General features: G+C 28.1%; 1 protein-coding gene across 2 annotated transcripts in view; it reads left to right on the forward strand.

The window, feature by feature from the left end:
* LOC124422902 (protein abrupt-like) overlaps window positions 1-6199 on the forward strand; it is a 63077-nt gene extending 56878 nt beyond the window's left edge. For both annotated transcript variants that reach the window (XM_046959896.1, XM_046959898.1), the window contains one exon: window positions 4049-6199. In XM_046959896.1, the coding sequence (XP_046815852.1) occupies window positions 4049-4100 (52 nt within the window). In that variant the 3' untranslated portion in view covers window positions 4101-6199. The remainder of the gene's footprint in view (window positions 1-4048) is intronic.
* The last annotated feature ends 11301 nt before the right edge of the window (window positions 6200-17500 follow it).

The following is a 17500-nucleotide window of genomic DNA, read 5'->3' on the forward strand; positions in this document are numbered from 1 at the left end:
AAGCATGATACGCATTGAAAGAGGAATAGAATATTTTGCAAAAATATATGCATACGAAGCTAACTTTTTTCGTATTCTATTTTTTTCTCTTTCTTTAAATTTTTTTATATATGTAACTCGTCGAAATTTATACGTAATATTTTTCTATTTCTTTATTTCTTATTATCATTACGATCTGTAAATCTGTTTTTGTTTCCTAAATGTCTTGTTTTTTCTTTAGATTTTAGAATAATAATCATAACATTTCTTTTTTTTTTTTTTTTTTTTTCTTTTTTATGACTTTTTCTTACGAAATATAAAAAATTGTCTCTATCGTTTTTCTTATCGAATATCTACAAATATTTTATCTTTTTTAATAATAAGTTATATCGATTACAATGATATATTTTGTAATATAAAATAAATAGATTAAAAAAAAATATAAATAATATTAAAATGTCATGCGTATATATATATATATTTTTTTTTTCCTATTTTGAATAATAATTATCTAATATTATCTATATAAATAAATAATTGCAGAATTAATTTTTTATCTATCACGAATATACGAGTTTAAATTTTTATTCACAATTTACGCAATCCAACGAACTAATCTAATAATAATAATAATAATAATAAAAAAAAAAAGATAAAAAATATTTCTTCGAGGATATAAATACAAAGAGACAATTAACGAAAAGTTAAAATTCAATGTTGCAGTAAAAGTAGTACGTTGATCGATCGTTAATTAGTGAATTCAATTGACTATTGAATACGAAAGAGATAAAGAGAGAAAGAAAGAGAGAAAGAGAGAAAAAGAGAGAGAGAAAGAAGAGCCCCTCGTTAATACTCTACCAACGGACCAATCAGCATGCGGGCGAATTCGGGAACTGTCTAGCAAATTTATCGGTGATTGACAATAAAATAATATACTGGTTTGATATGTGGAATAATGATAAGAACCCGTGATTGATATTTCTATAAGCAAAAAAAAAAAAATTTTTCTTATTTTATTTCTATTTCCATATATTTTTAATTATTTCGATTAATTGCACGATCATACGACGCATCTACGTTTGATTTTGTTCTTTGTTAAACATTCTAGATCAAAATTTATCTCCTTTACGAATTATTGCAGCTGTATAGTTTTTTTTAGAATAGAATAATTCGTTGATGCGAGTAATAAAAAAAAAAAAAAAAAAAAAAACCAAAATAAAAAATTTAAAAAAAAAATAATAATAGTAACAATATCAATAATAATGTTAATAAATATTTAAGAAAAAGTTAACACAATTTTATCTGGTTTACGGTTGATTAGAAAATTTTTTTTCAATTATAACTTATCGAAAATGAAAATGCCTAAAAAACAAAAAAAAAAAAAAAAGAAAGAAATAAATAAATAATTAAAAAAAAAAAAAGAAACAAAGTCGTCGATTTATACAAACTTCAACGTTTTTTCAATCAACGATAATTTCTCAATAGATATTTAGAATTTAGAAATTGTTACGATAGTACAATAATTATTTAATTGGCATTATTTAATACATAAATGATGTAAAATAGTAAGTAGAATCTCTAGCATCAGTTCGTAATCATCTATTTCTATTATTTCCCTATGTCAAATATACATTATATACATATACATTATATATATTATATGTACATATATATATAAATATATATATATATATATATATATATATATATATATTGATATAATCGATTCTGTGATGGCTTATAACGGCTAATGACGTATATGTTCTCATGTTTTCATGCATAGAGTTATATTACATGCATTATGCGTTTAGTATGCAGCAACAACGGTCAATAGGATTTAAACGAAATCGATTATGTCATTTTCGAATGATTTCATTTAACGATTGACTGAAACTTCATTACCATTTCTCACAATTTTAACTAATTTTCATCGCATTGATAAATGAATATATATATACAGGGTGGTCCATTTATAGCATTACAAAACTCGATAGTACCTTTAATTTTTATTGATGATTATTATGATAATTATTATGGTCTATGATTGTTTAACAATAAAAAAAAAAAAAAAAAAGAAAGAGAATCATACTTCTCGTATTTATTTATTTTATTTATTTCTTTTTTTTATTTTTTCCATTTGATTAATTCGATCGGGGTTACATTTTTTTTCTTTGCTTTTTTTTTCTCACACTTGTCGTCGTTAAAACAGTTCGTAAGACTTTATACAAGGGCACACCATACATTCTCGTCAACTTCTCAGATGAATGAACATAGGAACGGGCTCCATTTAATACGTTACGAACTGTTGATTTGTAGTTGTCACTTTATTTTCGTCAATTTTGATATGATTGTTATAATTAAAGAAATAAAATAAAAAGAACAGAAAAAAATGAAAAAAAAATATATAAATCATAATTAATATAATCGAGGTCATCGTTTTCCTTTCTACGTTTCTTCATACGAAAATAATTTATTTCTTTATATTTTCTATTTATACGAAAATATTTCGTAACATTTTATCTGGTACACCATGTATATAACATATATATACATACATATATATATATATAATAATTATTATTATAATAATATGAATATCAATAGATGCATATATATATATAAGCTATTATACGAATAAAAATCAGGAGGAAATTTTAAAAACGTTGATATTAAATGTAAATGTCAGTTAAACATATCAACATGAAATATGATAAAAGAAAAAAAGTAAATTCTATTTTACTTTTCCAATGTATAAGAGAAAAATGAGACAAGTAAAGTTTCAAAAAAACCATCAACATTAACCACGACTTGGAAAAATCATTCTCGTTTTTATATACACAGATATATATATATATGTGTGTGTGTGTGTGTGTGTAAATTTGTATGTTTGATAAATCATATTGCAAGTTCTTTTATTTTATTTTCTCTTTCAACTATCACCATCGTGAAAATTAAAACGAGTAAAATAAATACATTCGTGATAAAATTTTAGTCGTTTGGTATTTAGAAACTAGCTAACAAAGGGCTTGCTAACACGAGTGTAACTTATTTGCCCTTTGGGAATACTTCGATCCATTTCTATGTTAAACATTATATATATATATATATATATATATATATATATATATATATATATATATATATGTACATATTATGTATATACACAGGTTTATGTACGTTTACGAACGTATCTATTGCAAATACAATAGAGTTTTTAATTCGATTCGTTTATTACGAATTTGGAGAGATAAAAGTGGATAAATTATTTTTATTATTATTATTATTATTATTATTATTATTTCTTTTCTTTTTTGTTTTTATTTCTCTTCTTTGTTTTTCATAATAGAAAGCTTAATATTTTATTGATAAAAAATTCTTTTTTATTCCTTTCGATAATACGAATGAAAATCCGAATTAATAATAAATTATTTTTAACATTTTGAATAATTAACACGACAATTATTATTTTCTAAATAACAATTCTTCGCAATGCACATAATCTATATATAAAGAAAATTCGTGTATGATATTATATATTAAAAATTATATCATAATTAATAATAAAAGACAATAACGTTTCTTTTTTTATTTAATTAATATAATCGAGGTTACAGTTTTCTTATACATTTTTTTTTAAATAGTACGTATATACATATCTATACACATACGTATATATACAAACACACACGCACGCATGCACGCACGTACATACATACATATATATATATATATATATATATATATATATATATGTATATATATATATATGACAAAACATATAATATATTGCTATCTATGGTAAATATTGTGACAAAGAAGAGCATTCGATTACAATCTCCCATCAAAGTCAAAGATCCGTGAAATTGGTGGTTTAGAAAAAAAAAAAAAAGAAAAAAGTAAAAGATACAATTTTTTTAAAAGGCCAAAATCAACCTAGAAAAAAAAATGAAAAATCGAAAAAAAAGAGAGACAGAGACAGAGAGAGAGAGAGAGAGAGAGAGAGAGAGAGAGAGAGAGAGAGAGAGATAGCAGAAATCGATATCGGTTAAATTTGTCTCGTTTTTTGCAGTGAGAGACAGGACACGGACACGTCGCCGCGAGGTGAAGCCGAGGACAAGTGAGAGGGGGCAAGGGGTGCGTGCGGGGTGCTGCCCACCCTACTAATTCGCCGCGTCCTCCCGCACCCTCGGTCCATCCTGAACCCGCAACGCCCTTCGAACGACCACCAACCACGCCACAACAACAATAACAACAACAACAACAACAACAGCAGTAGCAACAATAACAGTGAAAGTAACAATAACAGTAACAACAACAACAACAACAACAGCAACAACAACAACAGTAACAACAACAATCATCACAATTACCATCAATACCAACGTCGTCGTAATCATCATCATGATCATCGTAACAACACCAATAATAATAACAATCAACATCGTTATAACAATAATAATCATCGTAATCATCGTCGTAATCATCATCGTCAGGATGACGATGACGACGATGATGATGATGATAATAATGAAGAACAACAACAACAACAACAACAACAACAACATGAACAACAACAACAACAACAACAACAATATGAACAACAAGAACAACGACAACGTAGCCTCGAGGAAAATTTAATTGGTAGAGAAATAATTGGAGAGTCATCGAGTTCAGAAACAACTTCTTCCCTTGGACGTTATATGCGGTTGCATGCCATACATCGTGCCCTTCAAGCGACCCGTCGTACCGCTGCAGCATCCTATTTTTGACCGCGACATCCACCATCTAAACGCTTCCAAACTCGATCTCTCATACTTAAGAGATAAATTCTCATTCGCAAGAGAACGAAGAATAAGAATAAGAATAAGAATAAGAATAAGAGTAAGAATAAGAGGAATAAGAATAAGAAGAGGAATAAGAAGATGAATAAGAATAAGAAGGAAAAAAAAGAAAGAAGAATAAGAAAAAAATAACAAGAGGATTGTTGTTACGAGATATATGAAAGGGTGGTGCGACGTGTGATTTGTCCTATTAATGATTGTCCTCAACGACGAGTTCGTTTGGATTTTGACTTTTCTTTTTTTTTTTTCTTTTTTCTTTTCTCTTTCACCTTTTTTCTTTTCTTTCATCCTTCCTTTCTTCTTTCTTTTTTCTAGGGATTCTCTTTTCTTTTCTTTTTTTCTTCAAGATGGGCGACGGAAGTTGGGGGCGAGATGGGTGGGATGAGTAGGGGGGGCTAGAGTCGAAGGGATGGAAGTTGCATCTCTTTGGATTCTTAGAATTAAGTAGAGATCATATTTTTTTTTTTTTGCTGAGAGTTTTTCCTCCTCTGGGATTTCGTCTTCCTGATATTTCTTTTCTTTTTTTTTTCTTTGTTTTTTTTTTTTTGAAAATTTATTTTGTGTAATTGTTGAATCCTTAGAAGAATTGTAAACGGCAAGTTGAGAGCGGGAAAACGAGTTTAACGAAGGTAAGAACGTTGAATGTTATTCTTTTTTTTTTTTTTTTCCTTTTTTTTTACTTCCTTTTTCTTCTTTTTCTTTTTTTTCTTTTTAATATTAATAATAATAATAATAATAATAATATATATATATATATATATATATATATATATATATTCGAAAGAAATCGTTTGAATTCGTAGAAGAAAAAATGAATTTAAACTTTATCTCTTATAGGATATTTTATGTTAAACGAATTTGTTTCGAAAATTTTTTATCTTGTCTTTATAGGTTAGGTTAGGTATGAAATTGAAAAAGGAGTATGAAAAATAGAAAAAAAAAAAAATTAGAATAAGAGGGGAAAAAGAAAGAATGGAAAATGAAAAAGAAGGAAGACACGAAGGAGGAAGAAAAATTTTGCTCAGCATTCACTTTTTGAAAAGAGAGACAGATATATGGGTGAGAGAGTCGAGGAGCATAAAAATGATTTTCCAAAGGGGAGAAAAGAAAAGTAAAAAAAAAAAAAAATAAGAAGAGAAAGAGAGAGAGAGAGAGAGAGAGAGAGAGAGAGAGAGAGAGAGAGAGAGGAAAAAAAAGAAATACGCATGGAAAATGTTACGAACGTATTTGACTCGTTAGCTGTTGGTTGTTCGTTAAAATCGAATAAACGCGCTTATTCTCGGCGTTTGGTATAAAAATGGCGATGATCGAGAAGGATGTATAGAATGAAAATTGATCGATCTGTTCGCTAAGGAATACATCAATAATTATTATCGTTCGATTGAAACTTTTTTCTTGTTTTGTTTTTTTTTTTTTACTCATTTCTTCTTCTTCTTCTTCTTTCCAAACAAATTTTTCTCGGAGTATTTTATTTTTTTTTTTTTTTTATTTTTTATTTTCTTCATTTTTTCTTTTTTTTTTTTTTTCTCTTTAGAGACTCAAGCAATCGAACAGATGGAGATTAGATTTGATCGATTTCGTTTATTGTACATGTATAGCATGTGAATCAATGATTATTATCGCGCGATAAAAATGCGCTTTTTGTTGACAATATTTTATTGTCATTATTTCTTTATTATTTGTTATTTTTTCTCTCTTTTTTTTTTTTTTGGTTTTGTTCTCTCGTACGATTAGAACTTAAAAACTCGATGTAATCGAAGAATAGATCATTCGACGATCAACCCACCCTCTCCCCCGGGGGGGAAGGGTGTACAGGGTGGATGAAGAATAATTATTGTCGGTCGATAAAAATTTTAATTGTTTCTTTCTTTTACGTACCTCTTCTCAATAAGAATTTTATTTTTGTTGTTTCCTTATTTTCTTCTTTCTTTCCTTCTTTCCCGTACGATTAGAAAAAGTACAAATCCGAGTAATCTGTTAATCAATAATTATTTAATTATTATCGCTCGATAAAAATTTCCTTTCCTTTTTCTTTTTGTTAAACAATTTTTTTCGAAGTTTCTTATTAATCATTCGTACGTATATATACATATATATATATATATTTTTTTTTTTCTTTCGTCCGATTAGAAATTAAAGATTCGAATAATTGAACGATAATTAAAAAAAAAAAAAAAAAAGAAAAAAAAAACATTTCAATATTTCTTTCTTTTTTTTTTTCAATTTGTATTTCTTAATTTCTAGTTTCAATTTTTCTCTTTAAAAATGCCTTAAAATCATTCGTTCGTTTATTTTCTTTATATTTTTTCCTAATTATACATTTTTAATATTTCGCATATGAGATTAGAAATTAATGATCCGAAATTGAATTCATTTAAAATATTGATATTGATAATAACGATCTCGATCGATTTGTTTTTTATAGTTTATGTTTAGCCTTTAATTTCTTTCTCTTTTTTCGTCGATATGTTTTCTCCCATTTAATTCCTCGCAATCCCTTCCAAATGGTCCTCTCAACCCTAATTCAATAACAATCGAATAAAGAAATTTTGTCATTTGAAATATCTAAAGGATAGAAATAGATCCGTAAGTTGCTTTTCCAGATGCTTTTCATTTTACAGTCTGATAGATCGACTGAGTTGGAGAAAATTCGAATTAGTAAATCGTGCGAAAGGAACGGATAAACAATAACGAAAGACATCTGCGTCGGACGTGCTTGGGATTTGGAGTAATGTTATCGAACAAGGACGAATATCGATTTGTAGGAACCAACAGAGATAGAGGTAGAGATATATATATATATATAGAGAGAGAGAGAGAGAGAGAAGGAGAGAGAGAGAGATCGAGATAGAGAGAATTGTCAGTCTCGTTAAAGGGCTCCTATCTATACTCGTTTATTTGAAAAATGTTTCTGAAATAGGAACGATCGTAAAAATCGGTATTAGACTTATCAGATCGATCAAAATTCTAATCTGTGATCTATCGTAACATTTTTTATATCGTTACGTTTTATCCAAACCCGACGAAATAGCCATAAAAATACCCGAAACTTTAAACGTTCGTATATTTTATACATATACATACATATATATATATATATATATATATATATACATATATGTATGTATGTATGTATTTCTTCTTTTTTTTTTTGTTATATATATAGTGTTATCTTCAGTATAGATACATACCTACGAACTCGTCGTTGTTGTCGTTTGTGTAAAAGTTACGATCAGCTTTCTTTTCTATTTAAAAAAAAAAAATCTTTTTTTTTCTTTTTTTTTTTTTTTCTTTTTTTTTTTCTTTTTTTTTTGTTAACTACAGTTCCCATAAGAAAGAATCGAGATTATCGATGGTATTGTGCAAAATTATTATTCCTATCGTATATCGACAGCGAGACATTACAGGTCTAATAATAATAATAATGATCGATGGGGTTGGGAAAATGGGGGTGGTAAGGAATAATTTATGACGAAACAAACGAAAAATCAGAGATAAAAGAAGAAGAAAAAAATGAGCACTGGGTTACAATTGAAGAAGGTGCAAAGGGGACGGGATTCATATAGGAGGGAGAGGAGTAATTGGACGCGAAATTAAAAGATGTTGCATATATAGATAACAAAAAAAAAAAAAAAATATATATATATATATATATATATATATATATATATATAAGGGAAAAAAGAAGAAACGAAGAGAAAAAAAAGAAAATGATAAAAAAAAAGAAAAAGAAGAAGCAAGAATAAAGAATAGGAAAAAAAAAAGTGGTGCTCTCAGATCGGACGAGTTGGTTGTAGTAGTAGTAGTAATAGTAGTAATTTAGTAAAGTATAGCAAGTAGATGAAAATGAAGAAGAAGAAGAAGAAGAGGAAGAGGAAAACATATAAACGAATAAACAAACCATACAAACAAGTAAATAAATAAACAAAGAAACAAAAAGTAACGAAAAATATACATTGAAGTTTCTTTCTGTGTGGCGATAAAGAGAGAAGAAGGGCCTTTTAGCGAGGGTGGGGGGGGGAGGGACGCAATAAACGGCACAGCACACTCGCTTGATTAAAATGAAGAAAAGTATAGAAAGAAAAAGAAAAAGAAAAAGAAAAAGAAAAAAAAAAGATATAGTCGAAAGAAGATTAGCCGTCGACTTTTTTTCTCTCTCAAAGTCGATATTAGTGAGAGGAATGAGTGAGACAGAGAAAAAGAAAGAGAGAGAGAGAGAGAGAGAGAGAGAGAGAATGTATCTCTACGAAAAAAAAAAAAAGAAAAAAAAAAGAAAAAAATTTAGAATTCGCGTGCTCGTTAAAGAAACTTGCACGCGTATCTCTATTTGTGTTCGTGCGTGTATGTATGAGTATGTAAGAATGAACGTGTTCCGCGTGTGTACGTGTGCGCGTACGTGTACGTGTATGCGTTTACGTAGGTGTATTTGATGTATCGTATCTATCCGAAGAAAACGCGTTACGAACTTTACTCGACCGTGTGTTTAAGCGCGTCCTCCATCTTTTAATCGATCGATTAAAATCAATCGATTAGAATTTAATCTCTTCTACATTGAAAATTATTAATCCACGATGGATTTACTTACTTACATATGTGTAAGTATTTACGTATCTGATTATTTGTTTGTTATTTCATTAGCTCGCTCGCTCATTCGTTCTTTCGTTCGTTCGTTCGTTCGTTCATTTAATTCAATCCATTGAATCCGATTCATTGATTATTAACCCGTGAACGGTTTAAAGTATATTTATTCTGATTACGGTTGATCTAATCCAGCAAAGGCCGATTGTTATACTTCTCTTTTGCGTTTAAATTCGCTTTGCTTATAGATCGGAATTTGTTTTCTTTTCTTTTCTCTTTCTTTTTTTTGCTTCTCTTTTCCTATCTTTTTCTCTTTTTTTCCTTTTTTTATTCTTTTTTTTTTTTTTCTTTTTTTTTGTTTCGTTCTCTCTCTCTCTCTCTCTCTCTCTATCTCTATCTCTATCTCTGTCCTTCTTTAGCGAAATTCATCGTTGACCATTGTTATACGAACGGAGTAAAGAAATAATGAAAAATTTCAAAGTAAAATTATATTAGATATTGGATAAAGAAACGAATAGAAAAAATTTATATACCGAATGTAAGGAGATCGTTGCTATTGTTCCGAAATAATTCGTGATTTTTCGCGCCTTCGTTTGCTTTTTTTTTTTTATTTTTTTGTTTTCCCCTTTTTTTAAATTCTTTTCCAAAGGACCGACGCGCCACGTTTGAAAATTTAATTTCACATCGATGATCTTCACTCACCGGCAAATCATTTTTACGCCGAATAAAAATTTCCTACGTCGATTTTTCTAATTTCCGTAATATCGAATTCCCCCTTTTCCCATCCCTTTCCCTATCCCTTTCCCCATCCCCATCCCCATCACTATCCCCATCCCTTCAGAGAATTTAGAACGACGCTTGAAGACGGTCATATTACGAATCTATCGATAACTATTGATGATATTACTATCGTGAAAAATTTCGAACGAACGTCAATTCTACAATCCCTGTCCCTCCCCGTCCCCATCTCTTGCCCTTTACCCCTCCTACCCCTCACTCTATTTCTCTACGTATAAGATGGTTGATCTTATCTATCACGATGAGTTTTAAAACTTCGAAATTTTTGAAAAGATAATTCCGAATGTTCGATAAGTACGTACGAACGAACGAATGAATGAATGACACGCTGGATATATTCGACTTAAAATGAGCGGGGAAAGTTCGATAAAAAAAAAGAAAGAAAGAAAGAAAGAAAGAAAAAAAAAAGGAATAAAAGAAACAAAAAAGATACAACGATATTCATCGATCTTCGTAGTACGAACGATCTCGAGGCAAACTCGATTAGAATCGAATCGATCGAGTTCGTGTAAATAGAATATATATCGATATATAGATACATTGCCTTTACTGTTCGTAATTCTACATGATTATTGACCAACGAAGATGGATATATCTCGTTATTTTTTTTTTTTTTTTTTTATTTGTATTATATTTTTTTTCTTTCATATATATATATGTATAAGTAAGATGTGGTGGACGCGCGAAATATAGTCGAGAAGTTCGAAAACCCGTTTGGTTTTGGCTGTGAGATGTGACAGACAGAGGTCACGTGGGAAATGATCACACACGGGTCATCTTCAAATAATTGAATATTGACCCCTGTGCGTCGATTGTATAAGATAAACAAATGAGGAAGAGGGGAGCGGAGGGGTGATGATATATATATATATATATATGTCTCCTTTAATGTTGGAGTGGGAGGTAGAAGGAGGAGTGGGGATGACAATGGTTCATACTTTAAAAGAATATTGCTACGTGAAGGATGTTAATGCGAAAGGAGGAGGAGTGGGATGGAGGAAGTGTATTTAAAAAAAAAAAATAGAAAACAAAAAAAGAAAAAGCAGGATAGAATAATTAAGAAAGAAATGAAAAGAAAAGAATAGAAAAGAAAAGGACGATCCAATAAGATCGTTTAATAAGACCCTACCGGAATAAAAGGGTAGAATTTCTTATAGAATACGCCTATATAATATGCTTACACATTCTACATCGTACGTATATACTCATTTATATATATATATATTATATACGTACGCGTGTACGTCTGTGTATGTATTTATAATGTATGTATGTACGTATGTATATATTATTATCTCATCATTATTATTATTTTTAAAATTATTATTATTATTATTATGATTATTATTATTATTATTATAATTATTATAATTATTATTATTGTTACTATTATTACAATAATTCGAATTATTTTATTATTATTATGATTATTACTATTATTATATTAAATATTATTATAGAGATGAACTTATACGTGTATATATATATATATGTATATGTATATGTATATGTATATATATATAATATTTGTTGGGAGAGAAAAAAATATTATTATATTACAGATATTTAATATATTTAGGATATTTATTTGTTGATTTAGTGATATAGAAATATATATATATATATATATATATATATATATATATATATAATTTTTTATAGTAACGGCCTCGTGAGTTACAACATATAGTAAGGTCGGCCTATAAAAGTATAAAAGTAAGACAAATTTGATTGGTTAGCATCGTGCGTGTGTACCGTGGGAGCCGTAGCGAGGAGCGTGGGAAGGATGGTGAGGCGGGGGCAGGGGAGTTTAGGCGATTTTTATTGCGTCTGTCGAATTTTTAAAAACGACGTAAGAATTGAAAGAAGGGAAAAAATGTGTAAATGCGTAAAACGATGTTGCGTCTCGTTACTTCTATTATCTTTTTTTTCTTTTTTTTTTTTTTTTTTTTTTTTGGGTTTTTTGTCTTTAAGTTTCAAGTTTTATGTTTCAAGTTTCATGTTTAAAAAGAAAAAGAAAAAAAAAAAAAGAAAGAAAGAAAAAAAGGAACAATAAATACGAATACAGATAGTTATTAATACTTAACAAGCGATGCGACGAATATTTCGAATTCAATGACGACGTACAATCGAGAGAAAAGATAAATGGATAAATGAAAAAATCTTTATCCTCCATTTTCGTAAGAAATAATGTCGGAAAAGAAAAGTAAACAACAAATATATAAATATATAAATAAATAAATATAAATGAATAAATCAATCAATCAGTCATTCAATCAGTCAATCAGTCACAATCAATCAATAACAAAACAAAACAAAAAATTTCAATTTGGTGGTGGAAAAATTTTTCGTTCAAAAAAAAAAAAAAAAAAAAGAAAAAAGAAAGAAGAAGAAAATAAAAAAGAAAAGAGAAGAAAAGGATGAAAAAAAAAAGAAAAACGTCAGCAAGATCGGTTCTTTCTTTCTTTTTTTTTTGGTTTTCTTTTTCTTTTTTATTTTCCCTCTTTTTTTCTACTTTTCTTTTTTTCTTTTCTTCTCTCTTATCATCCGTGACCTTATACACCATATCAATACGATTTATACCAATAAATCGTATTGAATCCAAAAATTGTAGAAGACGAATTAAGAAAGAAAAAGAAGAAAAAGAAAAAATAAAAAGGAAGGAAGGAAGATAAAAAGAAAGGAAAGAAAAGAAAAGAAAAGATAAAAAAAGGACAACGAAAAATGTTCGTGAAGAACGATCAAACGAAAAGAAATTAATAATAATAATAATAATAATAATAATAATAATAATAACAGCAACAAAAGAACATTATATGTTAAGAGAAAAAGTATTGAAGAAAACAAAATTCAAGATAACATTGGGAGAAATATTTATTATATGTGTTCGCGTTTATATTTGTGTTCATTTATTTGTTTGTTCGTTTATTTGTTTGTTTGTTTGTTTGTTTGTACGTTCGTTTCTTTACGTATGTGTATGTACGTGTATAAGTTTATCAAATATTGGCAACAGATTAAAGTAGTCATTGTCGTCGTCGTCGTCGTCTTCAACTTTCATCGCGGCCATATTGCTTTTACGTTGCTCTCCTGCCTATAGAAAATAATCGTGGATGACAGGAAAAGAGGTGGTGGTAGTAGGGAATGATGAGGGTTAAGGGGCAACTGGCCGGAGAGGGGATTAGTGGGAGGATAAGAGGTGATGGTATATAAAGAGGAAAAAAGAGGGAAGTATATGAAGGGGGGACAAATAGAGGAAACACTTGCATCGAAGCGAAGACTCTTACGTAACTATGATTCTATCTATTTTTCCACGATAGGAGAGATAACGCCGACGATGCAACCCCCATGTGTATTGGGAAACGTGTAACGTAAGGGAAAGAATGAAAAGCAAAGGAGGAAGATAAATAAACGAAAAACGAAGGAAAAGATATAAAAGGGAATGATAAAAGAAAAAGAACGAAAAAAACAGAAAGAGAGAGAGAGAGAGAGAGAGAGAGAGAGAGAGAGAGAAGACAAGTCCCCGAAGGGGAATTATAGGTATAAAGCAAAAAAAAAAATTTATACAAAGGAAAAATAGTAGAGAGAGAGACAGAGAGAGGGAAAGACACATATATGTATACGTATATGTATGTGCAGCCTTGGCGAGATGTGATCTTCGTTAGAGAAAAGAAAAAAAGAAAATATGGCGTTGCAGCAATAATTTTTCCTCTCCTTTCTTTTTTTTTTTCTTTTTTCTTTTTTTAATCAGATAAGAAAGAGAGAAAATACAAGTTGAACATGAGAAAAAAAAAAAAGGAAAATAAAAACGAGAAGAATCGAATTAAAATAACGATATAAAATAAAATACAATTCTCAGCAATAATAATAATAATAATAATAATAATAATAATAATAAATAATAATAATAATAATAATAATAATAATAATGATAATAATAATAATAATAATAATAATAATAATAATAAAAATATTAACTCGTAATCGTAGTAAAATAACGTCGATCAATATTATATTATGTTACAATATATTATATAATATATAATATATATGATATTAATAATGTTATAATATTATATTATTAACCATAATATTATTAACAAAATTTAATATATATATATATATATATAAAATAATTATATAATATTATGATATTGTTAATAATAAAATCATATATGATATATATTAATAATATATTATAATATAAAAATATTAAAAAAAAAAAAAAAAAAAAAAACAAAAAAAAGAAGATAATTAAAGAAAAATAAGAGCAAAAGAAACGAAAATCACGTCACGCACACGTATAAAAGCAATGATACGCATCGTCGATTTTTTCTCTATCTCTCTGTCTCTCTCTCTCTCTCTCTCTCTCTTTTTTCTACACTCTGGATTATCTTTAATCGAAAATAAAATTTTGCAATAATCGATTATGACTGTTTAATGCTACGCACTTTCGTAAGCGTTCATTATGCGTAAATATTTATAAAATATATTGTAACACAAATAATGATGAACGCATTATTATTGTTTTGCTCGGATAGATACGACGATAGTAGTGAGAGGAAAGAAGAACAACACAAAAAATAATAATTAATAATAATAATAATAATAATAATAATAATAATAATAATAATAATAATAATAATAATAATAATAATAATGAACGAATAAATAGTCGTTTAAACGAATATATAAATAAATCATTAATTAGATAAGTAAGTAAATAAATAAATAAATAAATAAATAAATAAATAAATAAATAATTAAATAAATGAATAATTAAATAAATAAATAAATGAACGAATATAAATAAACGAACGAAATATATATATATATATACATATATATATATATACACAATATAAAAAAATATACAATAAGATAGCCAATCGCACCTCTCTTCTAGTGTACACTATTTTAAAACGTTCAATAAAAATACGTACATATGTATATATACATGTACGTATTATGTACAATACGAAAGTGATGATAATTTTTTGTTTTTATTTTTAATTTTTTTTTCGGTCAGACCGATAGATGAGAGAGATTCTTCTTCAATTTTCTTACATTTCGGACAAGTCGCGTTCACAGAAATAGGCACATATATAAATACATATATATATATATATACATGTACATATATATATATACATATGTATACATATTATATATAGGTATGTATTATATGTACATACATACATGTATGTATATATCTTTTTCTTTTCCATTCTTTTTTTCATGTTTCAAATTATTATTATTAATATTATTATTATTATTATTATTATTATTATTATTATTATTATTGTTATTGTTATTGTTGTTATTATACATATTCATGTGCAAAAAAGAGAAAGATATATATATATATATGTATGTCTGTTTATGGTGTATGTGGATGCCGATCGTATTTGCGAAGAAGCATTCTTCGCTTTGTACAAAAGAAAGAAAGAAAGAAAAAAAGGAAAAACCGAAACAAAAACAAAAAGAAAAGGAAGAAAATAGACAAAAGGAAAAATGCGGTTGCTGAGATTAATCGAAAGAGATAAACGATTTCAAACGATCTTTCACGAGCAGAGGAAGCGACGTTATTATTTCTGTCAAATCTTTATCTGTCCTCGCCGTTCATTTTTTTTCTTCGTCGATGGTCGGAGATATCGTACATTGCACGACAGCCATCTTTCTTTTTCTGAATCTTCTTTTGTTTTTCTTTTCTCTCTCTCTCTCTCTCTCTCTCTTTTCTTTTTTCTTTCTCTTACTTTTTTTAGTTTTTTATTCTTCTCAACGTCGAAAGAAACGATCGTGCCAAGAAAATATATATCTATATACGACTATATATATATATATGTATGTACGTATATATGTATGTGTATATATATATATTCCAAGTAAAGAGACTCTTCTACGTAAGTAACTAAGCACGTATACATCAAGGAAGAATATTGAAAAGACGTCAATTTCTCTGTTCCGTAGATCGTCCAAGTATATAAGGATAACGAAACAAAAAAGAAAGAAAGAGATAGAAAGAATCCGTATAAAGGTATACCTGTATGGTATACATGAATACATATATATACATACATACATATATATATATATATATATATGTACGTATATATTAGATATAAAGTAAGTTAAACTAGATTTCAGCGAAATATATGTAGAGAACAAAAAAATGGACAAGTAAGTGAGAAAGAGAGAGATAAAGAGAGAGAAGGATCATTGCGATAGAAGGGAAAAAAAGAAAGAGAGAGAGAGATTAATAGTGGAACGAAAGAAAGAGAAAAACATAGAGAGAGAAAGAGAGAGGAGTTAATGTTTTAGAAATATAGGTTAGGATTTTTTGAACTTGTAGTACGATGAGAGTAATGTAGGAATGCAAGAGAGAGAGAGAGAGAGAGAGGCGAGATGAGTTAACGTTTTAAAGATATAGGTTAGGATTTTTCGAACTCATAATACGATGAAAATAATGTAGGAATGTAAAAGAGAGAGAAAGAGAGAGAGAGAGAGAGAGAGAGAGAGAGCATAAATTTTTGCGAGAAGTAATCAATTCGACGACACAATTAATATACTCCATGCCTTACGAATAATAGAAATAATGCGAGTACACGTAAGAGTGCGTGGATAAATGTTATTTAATTAGCAAATTTAATATTAAGATCGAGCGAATGAGAGAGAGAGAGAGAGAGAGAGAGAGAGAGAGAGAGAGAGAATGATTAAGATGGCGAAAAGACAAATTGTTGTTCAGAATTTTATTCACGAAATGCGATTATCGATTCTAACCTCTAATATATGTAGATATATATATATATAATATAGTAGACGCAAACAAATAATGGGCCAAAATCGTCGTAAGAGGAAGGAGGAACGAATTGACGAGAGGAAAAAAAACGAAAAACTCCAAAAAAAAGAAAAAAGAAAGCAAACAAAAAAAAACCTTACGATAATGATAAGAAGGAAAGGGAAAAAGAAAAGGGATCCGAACGAAAGAATTTTTCCTTGATTTTTCACTTTTATTTCCTGTTTTTCCTCCCGTTTTTCCTTCGTACACGCGGTGTAAAATTAAAACAAATCAAAAAAAAAAAAGAAAAAAGAAAAAAACAAAATTCGTGTTGTTCAAAATAGAAAAGATATTTTCTCGTCGAAGAGATCGGGTAAAAAAAAAAGAAAAAAAAAAAGAAAGGAAAAAAAAAAAGAAAATAGAAAAGAAGTAAAAGAAACGAGAAAAAGAGAACGAAGTTTGATTAGCGATTTCGCGTTAAGATGATAGAAGAAAGTAATTCGTTATACTCGTAAAATAGAATGTTCAG

Source organism: Vespa crabro, chromosome 3 (genome assembly GCF_910589235.1).
Source record: "Vespa crabro chromosome 3, iyVesCrab1.2, whole genome shotgun sequence".
Classification (NCBI taxonomy): Eukaryota; Metazoa; Arthropoda; class Insecta; order Hymenoptera; family Vespidae; genus Vespa; species Vespa crabro.